Source organism: Hyposmocoma kahamanoa, unplaced genomic scaffold, assembly GCF_003589595.1.
Source record: "Hyposmocoma kahamanoa isolate Upper Pololo Valley unplaced genomic scaffold, ASM358959v1 64, whole genome shotgun sequence".
Lineage (NCBI taxonomy): Eukaryota > Metazoa > Arthropoda > Insecta > Lepidoptera > Cosmopterigidae > Hyposmocoma > Hyposmocoma kahamanoa.
In genome coordinates, this window is record NW_020653852.1 from 5,399,922 (window position 1) to 5,424,968 (window position 25,047).

General features: G+C 35.4%; 3 protein-coding genes across 3 annotated transcripts; 2 read left to right on the forward strand and 1 right to left on the reverse strand.

Moving 5' to 3' along the window:
- Nucleotides 1–31: 31 nt before the first annotated feature.
- LOC113231021 (DET1- and DDB1-associated protein 1) lies at nucleotides 32–4,122 on the reverse strand. The gene is made up of 4 exons (XM_026465161.1): nucleotides 3,987–4,122; nucleotides 3,732–3,870; nucleotides 1,484–1,545; nucleotides 32–893 (listed from the first exon to the last, which is right to left on the reverse strand). Exons 1-4 carry the CDS (start codon nucleotides 3,987–3,989, stop codon nucleotides 792–794), a joined length of 306 nt encoding a protein of 101 aa, XP_026320946.1. The 5' UTR covers nucleotides 3,990–4,122; the 3' UTR covers nucleotides 32–791.
- A 285-nt stretch (nucleotides 4,123–4,407) lies between these two features.
- LOC113230826 lies at nucleotides 4,408–12,052 on the forward strand. Its single transcript, XM_026464922.1, has 7 exons — nucleotides 4,408–4,667; nucleotides 5,125–5,295; nucleotides 7,784–7,964; nucleotides 8,746–8,894; nucleotides 9,520–9,673; nucleotides 10,269–10,429; nucleotides 11,725–12,052. The coding sequence occupies exons 1-7, from the start codon at nucleotides 4,408–4,410 to the stop codon at nucleotides 12,050–12,052; spliced, it is 1,404 nt and encodes a 467-aa protein (XP_026320707.1).
- Nucleotides 12,053–12,785: 733 nt separating this feature from the next.
- Nucleotides 12,786–24,018, forward strand: LOC113230827 (the record flags this gene model as incomplete). Its single annotated transcript, XM_026464923.1, has 8 exons — nucleotides 12,786–12,907; nucleotides 12,980–13,094; nucleotides 16,094–16,276; nucleotides 16,491–16,716; nucleotides 17,672–17,902; nucleotides 20,981–21,120; nucleotides 22,307–22,537; nucleotides 23,665–24,018. Coding segments are annotated over exons 1-8 (1,602 nt in total), but the record flags the coding sequence as incomplete, so codon positions are not given.
- Between the last annotated feature and the right edge of the window lie 1,029 nt (nucleotides 24,019–25,047).

Here is a 25,047-nt window from a genome sequence, read left to right on the forward strand (position 1 = left end):
GAATTTAATATTTTATTTATCAATTTTAAGATGGGTATATGCACATAAAAAGATAATTTAGTTAGACTACAACTAATGATTCATAATCGTAAATAGGCATTTTTGTGGGTACTGAAGCAAAGTAAGCTGAAAAAGTATTTAGATGTAGTGAAATATCTAGATTAGTAAACTGGAAACATAACTATAATAGAATTCTATCTCTTAGAAAATAAAATAAATTTTCCCACAAACAATTTTGGACAAATTCTTAAACCACACCAAAATAATTTAAATTGAACACATCTTCATTAAAATTAGTGCTTACAAAAGATTGCTACATGTAGTTTTACACAATAGGTGCCAAAAGAGGTAGTTGTGACATGTAATTTTGTCTTCAAGAACCTTTAATCAGTGCTCTTCTAATGTAAACAGATCATGCAAAAGTAACAAAACTTTATTCAAATAAAAAACCTTATTTAACATAGTTATGGAATGAATTATTCTCCTATTTCAATCACAAACTCAGTATTTTTTATCTAAAAAGATAGCAAAGGACTATGTTGTGGGGCAATAAAATAATCATAGGGCATCATTGCAGGTAAAATCAAATACCTTGTTTAAATAAAGATGTATTACAACGGATCTCTGCAAAATCCCATAACTAATTATGTAATATTGCATAAGATTCATTTTTAAATGGCACTTCAGATATTCAAGTTTTATCATCAAGAATCGAATATCAACCTAGAGACTTTAAAGGTAATTAAAATGCCATTTTCAGGTCAAACTCTTAGTAAAAAGTGTAGACGTGTTCAATTAAGAGAGAGGTTGAGACAAGGCCTTTTGCGTGGTCGACTCTCATCACCATTTTGTTCAATGTGGCTCTGGTCACGTTTCTTTGGAGAACTGTTATTCTGAAATAAGAAATTCGGTACAATTTAAATAACTAAGTTTTAGTGTAAAGTACTCAATTTAAGTGTGCAAATCGACTCAATTGATTGATTAAATTTTTTTTTTATTCTCTCTTTCTATTTGATGTCAGTGTAGTTTAGAAAATGCTAGATGTATAAGGTCAATTATGATAATAGCTCACCACATTCCATTAAGGAATGATGTAGTCTAGTTAATGACTTCACAAATAAACAACAGAAGTGTCAGGCTTAATAATTTGTTAAAGTGATTTCACAGTAAACAGAAAAAACTTGTATAACAGTATTAATCTTACTATTTTTCAATTTCTAGATGTATCTACTCGATCTATTTGTACCTAACTACTGTAGCTGCTGACTAAAGCTCAGAGAATTCTATTTTGGTCAGTGGTTGTACTTTATAACTACTGGCCTTTTTCCTAGTAGCATGTTATACTTAGTACTTACCTGGCTTTCACATAAGTGTACTTTAATAATACCTAATGTAAGGCCTTGTTGAACAATAAATTATTATAAATCTATTTTAGGCTAGTCCAGGTGTTAATTACAATTTGCTAAAATGTTAACAAAGTTACCTTTTTCTCCCATTGCTGGTGGAGATATCTCAGAAGAATATTTGTCTTTTCTGTTACAATAACTGAAAAAAAATTTTACTTTTATAACATAAATGTATTTTATTTATTGTTTAGTTACACAAAACCTACATGCCAGACAAAGGATTAGTTTATAATAAAATGATTAAGATTTTAAACACATCAAAAATCAATAAATAGTGGAAGTTAACAAAGTAAAGTGCACATTACTATTCTACCATTGCCTCCGTGGTCAAACGGTTACCATGCCGGACTGCCACGCAGAGGTCCCAGGTTCGATTCCCGGGCTGGGAAAAATATGGCCTACATTTATTTCTCTCGTGAGTTTGGGTGTAATTTGTGGTTGTCTATGTGGGTGTCGATGGCACCCGCGACTCAGGGTTTCCCTAGTGCGGGGCTATGTTGAGTGTGTACGTTATTATTATTATTCTGCTCTCCTGTAACACATTTGTATTTTGGTTTAGTCGAGCTTGTGAAAGAATTCATTCAGGGAAGTACTACCACCTTACACATTTCTGCCACCAAACAGTAATGTTAGCATTACTGCGTTCTGGTTACGAGGGTAACAACTTGTTCGTCCCATCACTTGATATACAAAAATTAGGTACTTTCGAGATATGACACATAATTTTTTTTTAAATTTCGTACACACTGAATTTGCTTAATAATAAAACTAAATAAAATATTTAAAAACCGCTTATAGGGGGTTGTAGATCTTGTTACACTGATTGCAGGTATCTTAAATTCACTAAAAATGTAGATTACGTCACTAATGATATGGAGTGCAGTATTACAGAAATCAAATAGAAAACAGACCATAAAGTGCTTTTTTTGGCTGTTATGATAAACAAAAAGAAAATTTTTAGTAACTTTTATGTTAAAAGATCTTTATTCCAGTGTCTTACACCACATGTTTGAGCAATTTAGCAAGGTATTTATGTTATATTTTACTGCAATAGATCTTGTATTTGAAAATTTTGTTATTTGTTTAAATGATGATCAACAACTTAAAACTAAATTAAATAATAATAATAACAACTGAGAGCCAATTTCTTTAATTGGCTTCTCAGGATCTTTCCTCCCAAGTAAAAATAGAATAAAGAATCTGGGTGCACAATTTACCTAACTTATTATAGGAAACATAAAAAAAGAAAAACCACAGTTGTACATCTCACTAAGAGTCAAAGAAGCAACCACTCAGTGCTGTCATTGCCGAAATCACACTCATATTGAACAGATCCAAATCAAAAGTATTAGATAAAATGTTAAAATTATTGATGGCATGCCACATAAACTCATTTTGCTTGTAATTACTTGGGACCGGAGGTAGAACCAATAGTTAATTGTTGTTAAGATACTTAGAGGGAACTCTCAGTGATAAGTCTTATAGCAATTCCAGATAGTCAATAGAGCCCAATGCTATATTTAATAAAAACTTTAAATCATTAATATCACAATGAATTTCAAATGGTAGGTGATGGTGCTTCCTATAGAGATTGTTATAATTATAACTATTACTTGTTCAATAGCACTAAAAACAAATAAAACTTTTTTTGTATATTTTCAAGCCGTGAAATGTATATATGATATTATTATCATTATTAGAGTGGCTTCATTTGGGGCATATGAGGCCTCTCATCAGTACGACCATTAAATGATCTATTTAAATGTAAATATGATAACAAGGATTGCAAATTTGGATGGTGTACTCTAAAATACTATGGTCAAATATACGATATACAATGAAAGTATTGACTTCTTAGGTTTTCACAATTACTACACATTCTAAATGAAACTGTTTTTTTTTTAATCTAAATTGTCTATATTTCTACAACTGACTAAATCAACTAATAACAGTCAGCCATGACTATGGTACCTGTAAAGAGTGTGAAATGTTTGTTTGTTTATAAAAAACACAAATATATGCAATTTTAATCCAAAAATTCTTATTTCCAGTACTATGAAAGGTCTACTTCATATAACAATGCTATTAAATTAAGAGTTCTCTCTGACTTTAAAATGTTGAAATAGACCTTTCTAGATAATTCTTGAAATTTTATTATTCTACAATCTAAAGATATGCCTATGCCCTAACCTTATAGGAACAAAATCATTTTGCAATCTTTTTAAATAAGAAACACGTTTGTATACCCACATGCATCTAAATATCGTTAGTTTTTGCCAACGTTGATACCCTAACAGATGGTAGACGAATATAATAATAGCTTACTTTGTTCCGAGGGTATATCCTTCGTAGGTAAATATATCGACGGTCTCTTCGAACAATTTCTAATGCCATGATCTGTGTTGAACAACGAGAAATTCTGCTCGTTGTAGGACGGCAGGTCTTTTAGAAATTCCATCACTGACTGCAAAAACACAACAAGATACGTTCAATCGCAATAATAGACACAATCAAGGACCCACAGCATGGTACACTATACACAACTTTTGCAATCACTCTAAAGCAAATGCACCTTCTTACCATTTTCAACGTACTCTGATATGATCGCAGCGCGTTAGTAAACAATTAATAATTTGCTAAAGCAAACAATAAAGGGAAAATAATCAAAAATAAAAGTCTCAGCGATCGCCTCGCGCAACCAGATGAGAATGACAGTTAGGAATAATGTTGCCAATATAATACTATCAATTTCTTACTTTACGTCGTTGCCATAAAATTTCCATCCTCGTAAGTCTATGATATTAAAATATTTACGGATTTAGAAAAAAAAATTAGCAACGTACAAAAATGTTTCCAGATACATTCTTTTAAACTAGTAAGTTTTAAAAAGACTTTTAAAAAGTAAAAAAAAAACTCATGCGAATAAAAAACAGGCGGGATTTTTTCGAAATTTTTCCGATCGATATTTCCAAAACCGCCAAATATAAATACTTTTAACGTAATGTACAGTTTAGTTAATTCGAATTTCAATAGAACGTACAATCCTAGTGGTAGACAGAATGCACTATCAGATATCAAGAGATTATTAACTTCGCGAGATACCGAAGCTCAGAACAAAGCGTGTGGCTACCTCATTGAAGTAATTGGAAGATACGGAAAGACTTCTTTAGAGGGTACCCGATTAGTGGAATATTTACTCGATAATGACATCACAGTGTTTTTGTGTGAAGCTACATCTAATCTAGACTTTTCGTTGTTTAGGTTGGTAATGCTATTAAATTTATATATTCTTTATCATTTTCTTTAATTATTTTTGCTCTGTTATAGACCTATACATACCAAGGAAAGAAATCCGTCAGTAATGTTGTACGTACTTACATGAAGGTAAACTGTTAATATTTAAGAGTACGAAGTAAGTAATAATAATAATAACGCACACAATCAACATACCCCTGCACTAGGGAAATCCTGTGTGGCAGGCGCCATGGACACACACAAATTACACCCAAACTCACGAGATAAATAAATGTAGGCCATACAAATAATTCTCATAGCCCGGGAATCGAACCTGGGACCTCTGCGTGGCAGTCCGGCATGGTAACCGTTCGGCCACAGAGGCAGTAAAAAATAAATATGTATCCTAATTAAATTAGGTATGGTACTATGTGTATTATTCAGTGTAGTCCACGTTTAAAAATATCCATATCAATTGTTCTAGATCAATCCTACAATGTCTCCGTCTATTATGGCGGGAACGTCGCTTCTTCGCGGAGGAGCATGCCGCGCATGCGATGACGGCGGTGTTGCGCGCGCTGGCTCATTTTGCGGGCAGCGGATACCACGCTGCTGTAGATGCCTGTTTACATTTTATATATGATTTGTTAACTGGGTATGTTTTCCTTCATCGAAAAATTCATGGTAAATTTGAAATTAAATTTGCAAACAAATTCCGAGAAACACAGGATTGAGCCCGGATTCGAACTCACGGGCTCTGCTTGAGAGACAATCCGTTATTCAAACCATTATCATCAAACCATTAGAACCTTTGCACACGGCTATTTTATACGCGCCGTAAATGCGCATCTGCTGCGCGTATACTCGCTGCAGATGCGTGATACCTACATAAGCGCGTTTATAGCGCATTTACGGCGCGTATATGCGCAGATGACACGCATTATACGCACGTATACACTCGTCGGCGCATATAAAATACGCCGTGTGCATAGGCTTATTTGTGCACCTACTCCCATCCGTTCTCTTCCCTAGATATGAAACCATTTTTCTCTTGAAGACACCAAATTGAAATACACATTATATCTGTATTTTATGTCGTCAATACTCATATAGCATAATACAATAGAACTCATTCGTAAGACAGATTCTCCTGAGAACAATGCATAACGGTGCTTACAAATTGGTTGATTTTTTGACAAACGTCACGTGTGATCAAACAAAACGAGTAAATGTGTAAGGAATAGACGATCGACATCGTGTGATCAGAAAAAAGTCAAATAAACGTGTAAGAAACAGAAGATCGACATCTTATTTTTTGTCCATCGAAAGACAGATAAAACAAAGTATTTATGCATTGCACCGGAGTTTAAATTAGGCGTAGGTACCTTTTTTTTATACCAGGAAAATGCGTTACGCATGCCCCGCCGCCGGCGATGACATGACGGGGTTATGTGGGACTCTCCTCCGCTGATCGATTCAGCGATACAAGCTCGCCCGATCCTCGCAGGCCTACCCACTAAAAACCTGTGTATGCACCCTCACCCACCGGTGCCGGCTCGTGGGATCCCGTTAAGACTCGCCACTCACCCCGGTGGTTGTTCCCTTCCGCGGGGACATCCTCACGTTATGGGAGATACCCGGTAGGGCAACATTGTGCCCTGGGCCACCTGAAGGGGGAAGGACAAGATTGTAACGTCTTCGCCGACCCCCCAACCTTCTGCACCGGATTTGGTCCGCATGGACGTCTTCCTCCCTAGCTCTTTCTGCGGTCTCCTTTTGCGACATCACATCCTCAGGCATAGGTACCTATAAATTTGTTCGATTTTGACCCTAATATGTCGATCGCGAACAGCGACAATACGATCGATAAAATCGAACAAATTTGTTAGCTGACAGATTTCATTGATCACCAAAACGTCACAACACAGCACATCGAGCGCCAATGACGATCGTCAATAGCTGAGCAAGTCTGTAAGCAAATCAAGAGACTCTACTAGTTGCTAATAGATTTGTAAATATGTATTAAATTTACATATATCATTTACACTAGCTATATTAAAATATCCTGGGTAGATACAGAACCTGAAAGAGCAAAACGGATCATTCTCTAGGATTTGGATGACCTTTTCCTACATAGGGAAGAATGAAAAGTAGAGTGTTTCATTTACTTACAAAATATACATCCTGTGAGACGCAGATTAATTAAGGTTGCCTTTAAATTAGAGGCTTATAGTAGCATTTCAGTGGCGGGGCAACCGCGCGTCTGTAGCGCTTCTGTAATTTTTAGTTCCCTAATTATGACTGCAACAGTGGCACTGCAACTGCGCTACTAAATGTTGTATGAAAATTTAACGCTTATATAACTACCCAATTTCAAGGCCCAAATCAAGTATGAGTGTGCCCATTACTTAGGGCGCTGCTGCTCTGGTGATGGTCCCTACTTCGCTAACTCTTATTACACCTTGCTAAATTAGAGTTAGGGTCTCTCGGGTACTATAATACAATAAACGTTTTAGTAGTGGCGCGGCTGCAGCGCTTCTACTTATATATGCGATTAATTTGAAGGCACCCTTAGAATTCCACTATAAAGTCGTTCGCATACCGCCTCGTCATGTATACATTTATACAGAGCGTCCCAGGGTTATGAGACACGAAGGGAAAATGCTTTAAATATAGTAGATAGGATAAAATATTAATATACTATGTTACTTTGCCTCTACTATGAAGTTACTGTGACAATCATCGCTAGCGAACGCGTAAATTACTTCACAATTTTGTATGGCCAATTATATAACGCCCCTAGCGGTTACAATTTGTAAAATTTTAAATACAATTATATTACACTATCGCTAGCGACAACTGTCAAAGTAAACTCTTATAAAGAATTAATCTTTATAGTTGACCTTTTCGATCGACGCCATAAAAATAAAGGAAATTTTTTTTACATTTGGTCAATTCCATTCCCAGATGAAGCAAGCAACTTTTTAAATGTCTTTGAATGCAGTACCTATTACTTTAAAAAATAAAATAATGTCTCCATTAAGCAAAATATCCTATCTACAATATTTAAAGTACTTTCCCTCGTGTCCCAAAACGATAGGATGCCTTGTAGTTTCTATTTTAGATACATAAATAATTTCCAGTGTGAGCACTTACCAAACCACGCCACCGCTGTCTCACCAAAGCGCGTACAGCGCTGTACAACTTTTGGCCTGCCTCAATGCTTTGGCTCCTCGCATCAATACCAACCCCAATACTATCCTATCTAGCGCATTAGTGCTGCATGCTCTCGTATCATACCAGCCTGATAGTCTATGTATAAAGGTTAGTACTAAAAATATTCATTCACTTTAACCAATGGACAACTTATTTAGTATCTTGTTTTTAAAAAATGAGTAAAAAATTAATGTTTGTTTTGAAGCACCCTTAGTGTAATAAGGCTACATCTGGAAAATGACAACATTTCACGAGAGTTGTTTAAATATTGCACTAACGAAATTGATAACTACTAATATAAAGATCGAACATTTAGAAAAAATTCATTCGATCCGGCCGGATTCGAAGCGACATCTCTTAGCAAACCGTGCCAGACACTATGCCAACTAAGCCACAGCCTGTATCGCCATCTATGACAAATCTATAAAAGTCTAAAAATTGTTAAAAGTTAGTGTAGTGTGCAATCCTGCATATGACTTTAATAATAATGAAGCAAACGAGGGTAGATTCTCGCCGACGCCGCCTGCGCCCGCTGCCGTACTGAGTGATCGGACTGCCAGGGCTTTGGCGCGCAGTTTCCGTTGAGTCACCGCCGCGGAATCTCATGACTAAAGACCACGAATAGGTTCGACACATGTCGAGCAAAAATTCGACTTAAATACGTGAGTTATCCGTTATTTTCAATAAATATATGTTGAGTAACAGGTGAAAAGTGCTAATTACAAATCTCCACAAATAAAAGCACTGTTGACATATAACCACATGTGGCTTTATGACACCAAGACCTACGTGTTATTTAAAAGTATTAAATGGCCAATGGTTAAAGAAGTAAGCACGATGCCCTTTCGGAAAGTGTGCGATTCTTAGATACTCCATTCGACTCTTAAAGGGAAGCACAGCGACCGCCTTACTCGAAGTATTGAACCAATGGTTCACTCTACTCATGGGCACGTTGAACCACACTATGCTGGCCGCAGATGGTAGCGCTTGCGGAATGTTCTTGGTCATCATTTGTCAACTCGGAATCAACGTACTGAGGTAAATAAGAGTTCGCACTTCCACCTGTTCCGGTTAAGTGAATATACATATCTTTCACATGCATATCTCTATTTATGTACATATATATCTCTCACAACGAATTAACAAACTAAAAGGAGTGAAGTGAAGTCGTGATCTCGGCTGCATGAAGTTGATTACGACTTCACGCATTAACTGCAAACAATGAGTCAATCTGTTAGCAGCCTAACACGCACCCTGGATGTAATAAAAACAGCTCTGCACAGTGACACCTTTTCAGGGGAGAGGTTTGAAGGTTCCACCAACCGAAATTAGTCAATAACTTTCATGCTTAAATAGGAGAGATAAATACTTGTTGTCGAACATAATCTTAACATCTAAATCTTGTTATTATTCCCAATAATCATTTTTATTTTTTATTTTGTTTAATTTATATGTATAAACGTCATGATTAATAGGTATCTTTTGTTTTTTATCTTATATACTTGAATATTTTAATAATAAAAATTGCCACGGAAATTAGGTAGAGAATGACCGTCATACAAACGATAATTAAGCGTAAAAAACAATTTGAAGTGTCTAGTAAATCAAAACAATTTCTATGAACACAAATTCGAAGAAAGTGAAGTAATGTACATATTAACAGGCTCATAAAACTGTTGCGGCACGGCAGTGCGAAAGCGGACTTCGTTCAGACAATCTTGAATGACGATCAGGAGATTAGCGTGCTAAAACAGTGCACTATTGAAATGAGTTGTTATGTACAACGTGTTATTTCTGAGTTGATTGTGTTTGCTAAGGTAAGTATACGAAATAATTACGTTCAACACGTTAACAGGAGAAAAGCTATCATTAACTATTATATTACCAAGTTTTAACAATCTATACAGACGATAAATAAGATTTCAGGTTTTATTTTTGAAATATTGTAAAAGTAAATTTTTGAAATATAAATAATAGTAGTAGTAGAGCTACTTGTGAAAGTGTTCACCTATAAAAGTACTGTCACTTTCCCTGCTTCTGCCGTTAAGCAGTACTGCACTACCGCGTTCTGGTTTTGAAAGGTCCTGGTGAAATGACAGGCATATGGGAAGTAACTTATGTGTCAGGGTGGCGGGTGCAGTGACAGTGTCCCTCAGATGTTAGCAATTTACAGCTCTGAATGGCACGTAGTAGTGGCACGTGTTGCCTACAACCAGGCGCACGTCTTGTTCGTCCCGTCTTGGTATCATAAAAAAATATTTCCAATCTTTAATTTTCTTTTACAGTGAAGTACTAAGTTACAAACATTTTTTTATAATATTTCTAAATATCTTCATAAATATTTGTATAAATATCTTTTATAATATCCGGCTAGAAGGACCGTAAGAATGAAAGATTAATACCGCGTTTCAGGAAAATCAAAATCAAATTTCAACAGAAGAATACTGCGTGTTTCTAAAGTTTTTACTAAATTTTCTACACGAAAACACAAAATCCGAAGTGTTATTTGATTTCTGCGATGTTCTTTTCTCAAAAGGATACCTTACTATGCTGCCTCAAGTTCAAATTATTAGGTGAGCCGTTATGCAATATGTGCACCGTGCCGGGGCCGGGCCGTGCTCTGGTCGTGTGCCGGCCGTGACACGGTTAAATATCTGTATATATGCTTTTGTATGAAGTTCATGTTAGACCGGGTCGAATCCGTGTCACGGCCGAGGCACAACCGGAGCACGGCGTCGAGTATTTTTTCCCGGTTCCAACCCGGCCCGATCGCGACACGTCGTAACGTTAGACTCTGGAACGTTGGACTATAGTACAGTGGACAGTGCAAGCGCAAAATGGACGACGAAAAATTATTAGAATGTGTGCTCACCTACTCTGTGCTTTATGTTGGTGGAAATTCGTAAATGGCATTGGATTACTCATATTCAAGTATACTATAATTGTATTATTCCTAAAATGTATAAATAAGTAAATTCATTAATTTATTTATTTACACAATAATTATACATTAATGAATGAATCAGTGACTGATTGACCCGGTCGGCGCAAGGTGGAAACGATACGGCACTGTGACGGTCCTGGGGGTCTATTTGGATCTCCGTCTGACATCTGTCCGAAACAATTACTGTCAAATACATTGACTTTTTAATGGTCAAATAAGTAATATTCGACAAAATTAAAAGACAAGTATCAGGAATGAAACTTTTAACATTTGGTCAAGTATTGCTTATTTATCAGTAATTGTTTCGGACGGATTTTGGACGGAGATCAAGAGTAGACCCATAGACCCGGCAAGGAATGACACGAATCGTCAGCCTTTACGCTGTTTTTATAGAAATATTAGGGAAACATAAAAAAGTTTATTTATTTGTAACATAGATCGTAATCTCAGAAATGATCTTGTAGATCAATTAAATACAAAATAATAGACGTACACCTTTGTTTTTAAACCCCCGGCGCATAAAAAGGGGAATTATAAGTTTGACACTTTGTCTATGTGTCTATATCTATCTGCTGTACTATCGTAGGAAACGAATGGACTGATCTCAGAATGGTTTTTTAAACTTTATTTGAAAGCTATTTAATCAGGATGGTTCTTGTTCGTGCTGGTGAAATCATAGACACATGGGACTTGTCAACTAATGTTTTAGGGTCGCAGGCGCAGTGACAATGTCCCTCAGATCTTTGTGATTTAACGCTCTGAGTGACACTGCAACTGTCATGGACAAGTGTATCGCTATGTGCAAGCGCACTAGTTCGTCCAGTCACTTGGTAAAATAAAAAATAAAATTAATTTAAGTTTTCTTCATAAGATTCTTGTGTTATACAAACAATAAGAAGATAGTGATAAGCGCTGTTCTTTTAGAAATGATACTACAGTTCGGAAAGTGAGCACCCTTGTCTTGGGTGAGATGTTAAAAGTGTTAGCCGAAAAATATCTAAATGTACAGAACACTGAAAATGATGACGTATACGCCAGAGACATTCATGTAAGTAGCTTTAGAGATAGGAATTTTGATCACGTAGAAAATGTGAACAAACTTTCACTTGTCTACGATGAAATTCACTTTGAAACCTTTTTGTTTGCTCGATTATTATATTTTATCCTACTATCCGCGTCGAAAGGGTTTAATTCCAATATTAATGGCAATAATTCGCACCCTTGGCGGAATAACGCCACATCTGTAAAATGATAACTTTTCAGGAGAGAGGTTTAAAGATTCTACGACCAAAATTTAGTCGATAAGTTTTTTATGCTCAAAAAGAAGAATTATAAAATTTCACATACGTACACATAATTTGTTTCATTTAGTTCGTATTTTTTTTTAACTTCCATGTGATAAAAGCATATTTGACGAATAATCACAAGTGGCTTTATTATACCAAAGGTAGAAACGAATTGTGCATGACAGTCATTTGGGAAATATTGAGTTCTTAGGTCCCATGGTCATGGCTGTCTTTTCGACCAGGCAGGACCGGTGAAGGGTCCGAGTCTTTGGAAGAGTTTGAAAAAAATATATATGCGACTTAGGTTCGAAAAAATTGTTTCATTTCCAAGTACTTTCAGTAATGTATGTATTATTGAAGCATGGGAACAATCGCACATGAAACCATATTGCTGTAACTCAAAATTGCATAGAATGAAGAATGATATTGGCCAGGCCTTGTAACTTACCATCAGACACACGACTCGTTCATCCCGTCACTTGATATAATTAAAAAAACTGACTGGATCTTATTGCAAATAATTTGATTATTTTCATGTACCTATACATAATACTCAATTATCTATTTATAAACGATAATAATATTGGTTAAAATTTAGTTTTTTTTTTAAATTTTCAAATCGTGTCCTCTGCATTCCACAATTTTGAGTTACGACAGTATGTGGTTTCCTATGCGATATGCTACTTTTTCAAATTTCAGATGGGATTAGTGGAACTGCAAAACGGAATAGAGAAACCACAAACTATTGGGATGCAGTTACAGAAAAGTCAACCTTACAGCCTACTGATTTACATTTATTTCAACTGCCAGTCTTCTGAACAGTACCTTTATTTTTGTTGTCAGATAATACGTCACATTTTATCTTTATCTAATTATCATTTGTTTTCTTACAGCCCTGAAGAAGCCACAGCACCTCTGCTTCCACATTTAGTGGAGCATATTTTGCGACTTCCCAAACCTTTTACTCCTCCATCATATATCATCAAAGCCCTTTGGCTAGTTTTTGCTGTAACTACCATACTTTTAAATTTTTTCTTAATCGCATGCTTTTTCCTCTCTTTTTTATCTCTCTCTGTTCTATCATTTTCTGTACTTTTCCCTTAACTACGAATGCCTTTACTATGTGCGCAAAGTACAATGGCAATCACAGGTTACAGGTTTCGTATCACGATAGGTGTTAAAAAAAAATTGTAATTGCTGGCACATTTTTCCAATGCATAATTTTCCACGAAAAATCTTACAAGATATATAATGCATTAACACATTCGCTTGAGTTAAGTACTATGCCGCTCTAAACATTTGTACATGATGTAGAACAAAGTACTATTACGTCGTTTAATTTCTTTTGTTTCATCAAAGAACGTAAGGGAACATTACATGGCTATATAGAATCTTAATAGTGACGTCATTACTCTCCAAGTTATCAAAATATTGAATATCTAGCTACACGCAGTTACGAAATATCACAACATAAGTAAGCACTACTCACACACACCAATGATCGCTGGCAACTTTACTCGAATATTAAATAATACTTCAAATTAGTTAGAGAAAACTAACCTGAAAATTACCCAAATATAGGAAACAGTAAAGAAAATACACTTAATATAGAAGAAATGAAACAAAATTGAAATTTTCAACTTTGTTATTATTATAGATACAAAGATCGAACAATACAAAGAAAAAATCCTTTAAACAGTGTGGACTGGATTTTCTACTTTTATCTGTTCTACGCCACGCTGTCTGGCGTCGTGCTGAGAAGGCTGGTAAAATTTCCCCCGTAGACAGCCAAGCTTATTTTAGGACGAAATGAGGCTATCAGCGCAATAGTGGTGTAAGCCACATTAATTTTTTTCTACAGTATTAGTTTAAATGATACTAAAGTACATAATTATTACATACACTTCCGAACATATAATTCGAGCCACCACGCATTTTCAGTATTAATTGATCAAAAACTATTACGCAATTTTGAAACTACATAGTATACTAAACGTCTCTTCCATAAGTCCTTGTTAGGAATTTGGATTTGCAAAACCGGGGGAAACTTTTTCTTCGATGATAACACTATTTTTGTATACTAGCCCTTTACGATAAAAATGCGAGGTGGCTGGAATTATGTGTCCGGGAGTATATTTCGAAGCTAATTTCATGTAAAAAATATATAATAAATATGCCGTCTGCCTCCGTGGCCGAACGGTTACCATGATGGTCTGCCACGCAAGAGGTCCCGTGTTCGATTCCCGGGCCGGGATAAATATTTGAATGGCCTACATTTATTTCTCTCGTGAGTTTGGGTGTAATTTGTGGTTGTCTACGTGTGTGTCCATGGCACACGCAATACAAATTGTCCCTAGTACTGCTATGAGTATGTGCGTTATTATTATTATTTATCTATTTTAGACTCTCGCCTCTCCCTTGGCCTAAAATATTTTGAATTTTTAAATGGGTGAGGCGGTATTGCCCGGCAATATGGCACAGTCAGCCAGGGTCAAGTACTCAGATTCTAGAACAGCTTTCTGCGTTTGTGCTGCAAGCGACACGCTACGGAAATTATTATTATTGTTATTTATCTATTTTAGACTCTCGCTTTATTATTATGTACTTTAGTATCATTAAGGTAATCATCAGTGATCGGAATTGAGGGACTTAATTTAGCTAAACTAAAGAATAACGAGGACATTCCTTCATACAAATACCAGGACTTTTCGGAAATGATATGCGTATTATTTATTGAAATTTAAGTACATTGGCGACAAATTATTAATTCCTAATAAGTATTTGCTACAAAATATTGTCTCAAAAAATAATATTGTTATGGTTGTAATTCTATAAGTACTTACGTATTTAAATACTTTAGCTATTTAAAAAATAAATTATAGATAACCTATATTTTCGACTGTTTAGAAAATATACAGTAAAACAAAAAGAAATTTTATACGCATTGATGACGAAATGTCCATACTAAGAAAACGTTCATACTGTAGGTAGATTAGCTCTGTAAATTCTGATCACTGGTAATTAACATCCTATAGATCCGAGCTCCAGTCGATGTAGCCTCCTCCACTCTTCACGATTCATATCATATGACATTGACCTCCTTATAGCTGTTCACAGTGATATTCTTCTTTATTTGTTCACTGTATACGCTATTCTTGGTGTTCCTCTCTTTTTCTCCATTCTATCATTCTCTCAGTTATCATTTTCACAAATTCGTCATCACGTTACATATGTCCAAACATTTTCCTCTATAAACCTCTATAAACCTCTTCTGTCCTATGTTTTATTTAAATCAATATTGTAGAAAGAAAATGTGGGTTTTACCACTTTTGCGCTGATAGCTTCAAATAGCTGCCTGCATTCTGGCCACTGGATATATATAGCATTTATTTATTTATTTATCAATACTTTGCATGTGTTGTCGTTACCAAAATATACTTATGGATATACTTACACACTAACAAACACATACACCTTGACAGGCTTCATCGCAAATGCTTTCCATGTTGCGATGAGAGGGGCAGAGATTAAATTATAATTTATCCTGGAAATACCTACACCGTAATTTTATAAATTAGTCGTTTTTCAATACATTTATGAATTTATTTATGTTTAGATCTGTTTCTAATATTCTGGAAGTTGAATAATATTTTTTATTGACATGGGATGAGGTCCGGAACTATATATCATCAATTTAGATGTTTTGTTATAATTATGATTTATTATACTCGTCATAGAAGCTCCCCGAACTTATGGTCCGTCTTTTTTGAATATGGAGTAAAATGACAGTTCACGAAAGTGTTGTCCGCTTGAAGTGGTTGCAGTCGATAAATATTCTATCGACTATCGACTGAATATTGGTCGCGCTTATGCAATAAGTAGTCGAACTTTGACGTTTCATTTGAATCGTCATCTGCCGCGATAACGGGCAACCTTGCAAATGTCATTTTACTCCGTCTCCAAAAAAGACACGACTAGACTCGATCACCAAAATCACCAAATTGCAGATGTCAACAATTTCAAACGGAACTCTAAAATCGCTCGACGAAAGAGTATACCTAGAAAAAGCTACACACCGCCTAGTGACAATGTTGCATCCCGATCCCTCAATCTACTATACTCATAATCCAGCCATTTTGTTGTGGGTTTTTTCGTCACAGGGGATACCGAATTTCCTGAGACTTCATGTTGTAAGTTGAGAAAACATAATAAGACTGTAATATTGACTTAAATGAATTATATGAATCTTTACTACTTAACTGCAACTGTGGCCGAACAGTTACCATACTGGACTGCCATGCAGAGTAGTAATTATATCTTTAGTATCATTTAAAGGAATATTGTAGAAAAAAAATTTGGGTTACACTAGTTATAACCTCAATTTATTGTGTCCATACATTATAGTTATCACAATGGCTTCAAGTCGAGGACTCCCTTCCTGAAGAGCTGACTACAGAACCTATAGTCTGGGAGCTATTGTTAAACATTCTAATACAAAATGAAAACGTGACAGCGAATTGTATGGAGGCGCTCCACGTTTGTATAGAGGATGGGGACGATGAAGATAAGCAAGAGTTTGCTAAGTTAATTTGGTCTAGTTTGCCTGGAGTATTGTCTAAAACGTTGATTGATTATCACTCTGAAATTGGTAGGTCTTAAAAAATTATGTAAATTTTCTACTTTCTACTACGCGAACACAATGAAGGTTAAATCGTGCAAAATAGCTGCGCTTTTGTTAAATATTTTTCATGCAGTTGTTTTTCCCACTGTCTCCGCATAAAATAAAAAACGTAAGCGTAACTGCATACACAGACACGTGTTTTGCCTCAAATAAAATTAAAAAAATGAACACAAACGCCTTCACTGGGTTCACGAACACAGACTCCATAAAGGCGTTAGTCTGAGTCTCTTTATTGCTGGTAGGTATATTTCGGTATACTGATGATATTGAGTTGAGACCATTTAGTTATTTCCTTAATTTGTGGAAACAACCTGGCTATCGTAAGACAACTTGCGCGCCTTCACAATGCCGACACCGTTTTGAATTTTTTGGAATTTATTACTTTTTGTTAACTAACTCTGTAGTTGTCGTGTTTAAAAAAATACAAAACAAAACTTAAACTTTTCTAAAAATAAGGAAGGTGAAAAATGTCTATACAGACCAGATCGATACCCAACAAAGAAATATACATGATTATAATTTACTTTTCGAAAGAAAAATTACATTTATTGAGGCTATCCGTGAGGTAACTCCATTAAATGCATATAGAAGATAATGAGAAATTCAAAATTAGCCAAATTAATTTTATATAAAGTAATCATATATTATTATATCACCAATACACAATTATTATTTTTTTGCATACATGAAATTAGCATTCAAAATACATATAGTAATTATATGTATACTTTAGGACCATTAAGAGTAATATTGTAGAAAAAAAAATGTGGATTACACCATTTTTGCGCAGATAGCCTTAATAAAATATAAAATATTTTTTCCCATATATTCCTGTCCGGTCATATAAACGACATTTTGGCACGACAAAAACATAATACCAAATCTCACAAATGTCAATAAAAACACCTTTATTTTCTAGACACAAACATCTGCTACCTCCTAGACATAGCCACAACCCTGCTTCCCCCCGAAATAGACCCAGATACATGTCTTAAAATCGCTGTACTCATAACCACAATATTCGTTAAAAATTCCGAACACAGCGAAGTACAGACAAAATATCATTACGAATTTGTTTGCCTAAAACTAAGTTTGTGCTTACTGGGATTAGCAAACAACCAAAATGATAATCGAGGTTAGTATTTTACTATATTACTAGCGGTAAGTCAGTAAGTCCCGACCAAGGCAAACTTACCATGATGAAATAAGTATGTCCTAAAGCTAAAAGCCGGATACTCACTAGCGAGGTGTAACCGTCACAGTTGCATGTTATAAGTATTACTAAAAATCAGTGTCGGTTCACGATAGGGATGCACGATTTTTTATTTGAATCGGTTTTCCGGATCGTAATGGAACATATGCCTCTGAATCGATCCACAGATCAGACCGTATACTCCTGTATCGATCTTATAAAAATCAATTTTGTTTCAAAATTAATTTTGTTAAAGAAATAATAATTTTAACAGACTTTTTGGCTTCAATCGGTTACGACTTTCATTTAGAGTGATATTAGCCAGCAAAAAAGTTTTTCCGATGGCACAGAAGTAGAGACAATCGCCAAATACTGTAGACTTATTGTACTTATTTGTTATCAAACTCCTTTTCTTGCAGATCGATATAAAATAGGATTAGTCTTACGATTTAATAGGGATTCAGAAAGAGACTGTTATGTTCAAATTATGAATACGACCAGTTTTAGTAGTAGTTTAGATTTAGCTCATTGTCAAAGAGTTCGTCCAGGGTAGTACTGCCACCTTACCTATTTCTGCCGCCAAGCAGTATGTTAGCATTACTGCGTTCAGGTTTTGAAGGGTTATCTTACTTATCAACTTATGTCTCAGGATGACGGGCACAGTGGCAGTGTTCCTCAGATCTTTGCGAGCTCTGTGTGGCACTGCGACTGCTATGGGCAGGCGTGTAGCTTACCATCAGGCGCACGACTAGATCGTCGCGTCACTTGATATTATAAAAAAAACTGGACAATTCGATTCGCCTTAGTGTCGAATCGCTTTACTTTAACTGCCTCTGAGGCCGAACGGTTACCCTGCCGGACTGCCACGCAGAGGTTTCAGGTTCGATTCTCGGGCCGGGAGAAATGTTTGTATGGCCTACATTTATTTCTCTCGTGAGTTTGGGTGTAATTTGTGGTTGTCTATGCGTGTGTCCATGGCACCCGCGACACAGGATTTCCCTAGTGCGGGGCTATGTTTAAAGTGTGCGTTATTATTAAAGTGTGCGTTACTTAAAAAATCGCATTGAAATAAATCGATACAAAAAATCTCTAGATCGTATACACTCAAATCGATCTTCATAAAAATCGAATCGTAAACCGGGTAATCACTAGAGAGCTGTAATTGTAACCGTTGCATGTTATGTAACCAAAAATCATAGTGTGTACGTGGTTCGCAGTGAGCCGTCTGATTGAAGACTGTTTCAAGTGTACACGCTGTAACCTCGTTACTGTATCTGTCACGTTATAGTTACAACTCGCTAAGAGAACCCGGCTTAATGTGCATCCCTAGTTTGCGAGCGAGCCGCGCGCGGAACGTGTGCGGTTCTCAATGAACCGACGATAACCAAGTAAGTACTCATTCTAGCGAGTAAAGACTGTTTCATGCGTACACACTAGCACCTCGTTACTGTACCTGTCATGTTACGGTTACAGCTCGATAATAAGTACCCGGCTTTAGAGTACATTTACCCGACGAGCATGTATAAAGGCAATGCTTCGTGTTGTTGGGGCGAAACATCAATGTCAGGATCTTAGCAAGTGGAAGGCTGTTGTGGGACAAAGGCGTGAAGTATTTTGTATGTGTGCAACAATGTTCAAGCCATAAAAGCACCAAAACAAGTTTTTTTTGCAAGTGAAGATTGTATCTTATTTCAAAAAAGAGGAGGTACTCATTTCGTGTATTTTTGGTATATTTTATGCGAAATATTATATATATTGTGGATTTCGATGATTATTTTTTGTTAGAAAGAGGGCCCCACCGTACTGGTCCCATTTATATCATAAACTTTCCGTTAACCGATTTTAATAAAAGTTGGCACACAGATGTAATTCCAACGAAAATAAAATACAGCCAAAAGGGATAAGCAAAGTTTGAGCCTAGTTTTCTTAAAACATAATAGTCATAATTATTTGTAAGTACCTTTTGTTTATATTTAAAATATAACGTAGCCCTTAAACGCCATTGGTTAATAAGAAGCCATTTGTTTGTGTGAAACCTTGAGTAGATGAGGCACCAACTGACACTTTCTTAAACTGCAATCTCGAACCGTATTTTAAATGACGTAAAGTTATATGTTACACAAAATAATTGTCGCCGAAAAAGTCGTAATTTTAAAACAAAGGGATTCAACATAGTGGTCTTAAAGTAGACTGTTTCTTCACTTTCCATCAGTGGCTTACAAACTGAATAAACCAGATGGACAGATAAGTCTCATGTGTATTAGATTGCTGTTTTTATGTTATATGCAAACCTTTAAATTTATAAAGAACAATTAACCCATAATTTTGGTGAAGTTCATAAATATTGTAATGAGAAATACTAAATTTAGTACGAAAATTTTACTGCCTATGTGGCCGAATGGTTACCATTCTGGACTGCCACGTAAGGGGTCCCGGGTTCGATTCCCGTGCCGGAAGAAATATTTGTATGGCCTACATTTATTTCTCTCGTGAGTTTGGTTGTAATTTGTGATTGTCTATGTGTGTGCCCATGGCACTCGCGATACAGGGTTTCCCTAGTGCGGGCTATCCTACAAATATCTAAACACGAATACATTTACCACAAGTATTACGAGTTTCTAAATACTTGTGACTATCCCTGTACAAATTAACTTATCGTAAATACGAAACTCCGTATATTATATGAATATACTTCGTATCGTAATAAATATTACAAATATTTTAATAATTTCGAAAATATAACCTTATAAATAAATTTAACGTAATAAGCCCCGCACTAGGGAGACCCTGTATCGCGGGTGCCATGGACACACACGTAGACAACCACAAATTACACCCAAACTCACGAGAGAACTAAATATAAGCCATACACATATTTCTCCCGGCCCGGGAATCGAACCTGAGACCTCTGCGTGATAGTCTAGCATGATAGCCGTTCGGCAACAGACGCAGTTAAAACCCGTTAGAGTATTACCAATATAACCATACAAAACATATAAAACAATTAATAACTCTTCCCAGTGCTAATGACGTACATAAACCGAGCCGGTTTCTTAGCGAGCGTACTCGTGGCCACTAATAGTCCGGACGATAGAGTCGCCTGTGCAGCATTGCAATTGCTATCTTACGTAGTGCATTACTTCAACAAGAATGAATATCAGGTATTTCGATATGCATATTTGAGAATTATAATAGTATCTAGCATTTACGAGCTTTTTATATAAAGAGAGCCGTAGAAATTAGACGTGTAAGTAATTACAAAATATCAGGCGACAGTGTAATGTAATATCACAAATCACTTTGAAAAATTAAACATGACTCATAACAGCATCAACACAATACCAGCTTTTATTTGTTCGCGATATAATTTATTTCAGTTCCAATATAAAGGTTACATAAATCCTTTTAATAGTAAACAGCTACATCGCATATATGCGTATCCATCGAGTATATAACCAAAAATAGTGACGAAATGTCTTTTAATTTGTTCAAAAACTATTCTGCCAAATCATTACTGTGACAACCGTGTTCCGATTGGCTAGCCCGAATTCGAAACATTTGATGGGTGTCGTCAATTATTTTATTTCAAATCGACCAGTTTAACTTGAGCTTTACTATAATGGACGAAAATTGCAAAATTACATATTTCATATTTAATTACCGATGAAATGTGATTCCGTTTGTTTTGCAATAATATGTTTTATATTTTTCCCCACATCACCTAATAGAACAGCCCCCATAGTTAAAGATATTATATTTATTATAATAATTACAAAATATTTTTGGAATACGTACACACAGGTCAGTTGTTGGCGCTGTATTATTTCAGTTTTCTAATTTGTGATTTCAGTGCAAGCGAGAGTTGATATTTAAAAGTGATATAAGGCCAATTTACCTGACGAGTTGCCAGGGATGGATGGTCCTTATTTCGTCTCTATTTCTGGTTATATACTCGATGCGCGTATCGGTCGTAAACAGGTGATGATTGAGTGATGGTAATATAACCTAAGGAGGGAAATAAGCACGGAGTGTTACTTATATATATATATATATATATATATATATATATATATATATATATATATAACACATCTAATTTTTAGTCTGTGATGTAGATGATGGTGTGATGTCACTCTGTAATGTTACTTTTACGTGAATGTAATGTGATATTGCATTAATTTTCGAAGCACTGCCCATGTCTAGTAAAAAGCGATAGCAAGATTTTACAGCGTTCATTACAATCATATATAATACTTCTCGCACTTACATTTTAAAAGGCTGTAATAATGCGGCCAAAATTGGTTCTTCAAATTCAAACACACAGATAAAAAAGCTATAATATTTCAGCCCAATGCGATTCTCCAAATTCAAACGCACTTGGTAATAAAATCTCTCCGCCGAGACAGTTCAAACGAACGAGGCGCGTCCCTACTTCAACTAATATACATGGTGCTAAATTCTGGTACACGAACACCGCTGGTTTTGTCCTACGACTTTGGAGACCAGGTTTCTATGATGCAGCAATGTAACGCTATGAGAGCGCTCATGTTTAGAATACAGGTCATGCTGTGTTGCAGGGTAAGTCTATTGTGTAGTTTCTGACTAACACTAAGTACGTTCAACAAATGTTGGGAAAAGGAGTTAAAAATCAGTTCTAAGGGTCGTTTTCCAGAACTCTACTCAATGCTCAAGTTAAGACTTGATTATGATTTAAAGCACTAGAAATCATAATCAGGTCCTTGCCATTAGGCTCGTATTTCCAGTCTATTAATAACTGGCAACACAATGGAAATGGGAGAGTCCGGATGTCCAAGGTCATGAAATGCATAAAAAAAGAGGCTAGCTTCTGTAACAGTATTTTACTAGCACAGAAGTTCAGGCACAACTGTATTATTACTGCTATACAATTTTCATATATTTTAGTTGAGATACGCCAAGTCCATTTTCCAAATTTCAAGCATAGGTTCCAGAATATTCTTTCAAATATGCTGTTTTCAATGTCTAGTCCATTATTATGCTCTTTTTACACTTGGTTGACAATTTATCATAAGGTTAAAATATAAACTTATCTATTAGAATTTGCGGTCAATTTCAGTATATCGCCTCTATTAACTGATTTGTCTGAGGTTTTTAGCTTTCGAGTACAACGCTCTCTGCAATTTTCCATTTCTATCAATCTTTAAGATTAATGTCACCACAGTCTTCCGTTGCACGCTATGGACACCACTCGTGTCGTAATAATTATACTAGCACTTCATTCATTGTAATTAAGAGTATCCTGTGAGATTTTATAAAAGAAATGTCGAGAAAGCGAAAGTTTTACCAACAACGCGCGCTTGCGTTGTTTTCAATCAATTACTTAGCACAGCTATAATCAACTATTAAACACTACAAACTAGTTAAAAAGAGAGTTAATTATACATAGTTAACTATTCTGTCAAATTACTAAAATATTCAAACTACACCAACGGACATTTCTTTTTTCGAATTTATGGAACCGTTACAATTTGGAATCAACATTGTCCCTAAATCATGCAGGATATATCATCCTAAATCATGCGTGTACGCATTATTGTTTTTGTAGACATTTGCAATAAACTATTTAATTTATATTACTTTAATTTTACAGTATTTGTGGTTAAAATGCGTTTCTATAATTCTGCATTATAAGTAGCAACGAATGTCTATGTACACATTTCTTCCAGGAATCTAAAGATCAACAACTCGCAGGCTGGAAAACTTTAAGCTCAGTGTTTAATCACGCAATCATAACAAAAAACGATCCAAAATTAGTCGCTATACTAACATCACAACCGTGGACACACATTCTCATACAATTCCAACTGACAAAAAAACTTAGCAAAGAATTCTTAACATTCACTCACAACTGGCTCACTTTACTCAAAATCACAATCACGAAGAGTCAAGAAGAGAACAGAATTCAAATTTCGAGACAAAGTATAATTACAAAGACTGCAATTTTATTGAAAAAGAACCTTTTAATTGAAGACGATGACATTAAAGAAGCAAAACAGAAAGTTTTGGTTGTTGTAAATGATATTTTTGACTCATTTGTCAATAATTTGCCTTGACAAATATAAATTACAGTATCATTTACATCAAAATATTAGTCAGTTGTGATTACGTAAAAAAATTCTTCCGAGAGTATTATATAACAGCGCATTTATTGAAATAAATCATCTAAGATGAAAAGCTCATTTTATTTACACTAATATGTACATAATCATTAGTGTCCATTTTTGTATTAAATATAGATTTATTTACGGCAAATGTATGGAATACACTACAATATATTAATATTAATCTGTTTCCCAAAAACTCTGATTTGGGGCTATTCAAGACTAAAATGAATAGGCATTTTCAGGGTCGTATTCCAGAACTCTACTAAACACTCAAGTCAGGACTTGAGTATTGCAGTGAGCACTGAAAATCATACTCAAGGCTTTGCCATTAGGGTCGTATTTCCAGTGCTTGAAATCATACTCAAGTCTGCTCAAATCCTGACTTGAGCATTGAATACAGTTCTGGAATACGACTCTCAGACAGAGGCAATTTTATAACATCATCGGTTACATCGTCGTTTGACATGAGGTAAGTTTATGCGTTTAAGTATTTTATTGGATGTCAGGTATGTATCACCACCATGATATTCAATTGTTTTTTGTGAAATTACTCCACTAGTTTGTTATAATTATTCATACAAAGATCGAACACTTAAAACAAGTTCCTTCGATACGGCCTTATTCGAATCGACGCCGACGGTTCCTAGCAAACCGTGCCAGACGCTATGCCAACTAAGCCACGGAACGAACCAGCGGACCTCACGAATTGTTATATGTGCTTGTTGTCGAATCTTTGGTTTTGGTTTTTACCGACTTTTTTGCCGTAGCGCCATCTGTGAGAATTCTTTTGCTTTTATTTTGAATGAAAAAATTGGATCATAGTTTGACAGAAGTATTTTCTTAAGTATAAGGTATAAAAACCCAGATACAAATGATAGATTTTTAAGTCTATTATAACGTACGTATCCAAACGTTTAAAATAAAAACTAGTTTAGAACAATAGCA

What these genes read in the sequence shown, in the direction of transcription:
- LOC113230826 (XM_026464922.1), top strand. Translation starts at nt 4,408, where the DNA reads ATGTACAGTTTAGTTAATTCGAATTTCAATAGAACGTACAATCCTAGT. An exon ending in CTAGACTTTTCGTTGTTTAG is followed by an intron (nt 4,668 to 5,124) that starts GTTGGTAATGCT and finishes CAATTGTTCTAG; the next exon opens with ATCAATCCTACAATGTCTCC. An exon ending in AGTTGATTGTGTTTGCTAAG is followed by an intron (nt 9,674 to 10,268) that starts GTAAGTATACGA and finishes ACCGCGTTTCAG; the next exon opens with GAAAATCAAAATCAAATTTC.
- LOC113231021 (XM_026465161.1), bottom strand. An exon ending in GGATATACCCTCGGAACAAA is followed by an intron (nt 1,546 to 3,731) that starts GTAAGCTATTAT and finishes ATTTTTTTTCAG; the next exon opens with TTATTGTAACAGAAAAGACA. An exon ending in ACCAGCAATGGGAGAAAAAG is followed by an intron (nt 894 to 1,483) that starts GTAACTTTGTTA and finishes TTCTTATTTCAG; the next exon opens with AATAACAGTTCTCCAAAGAA.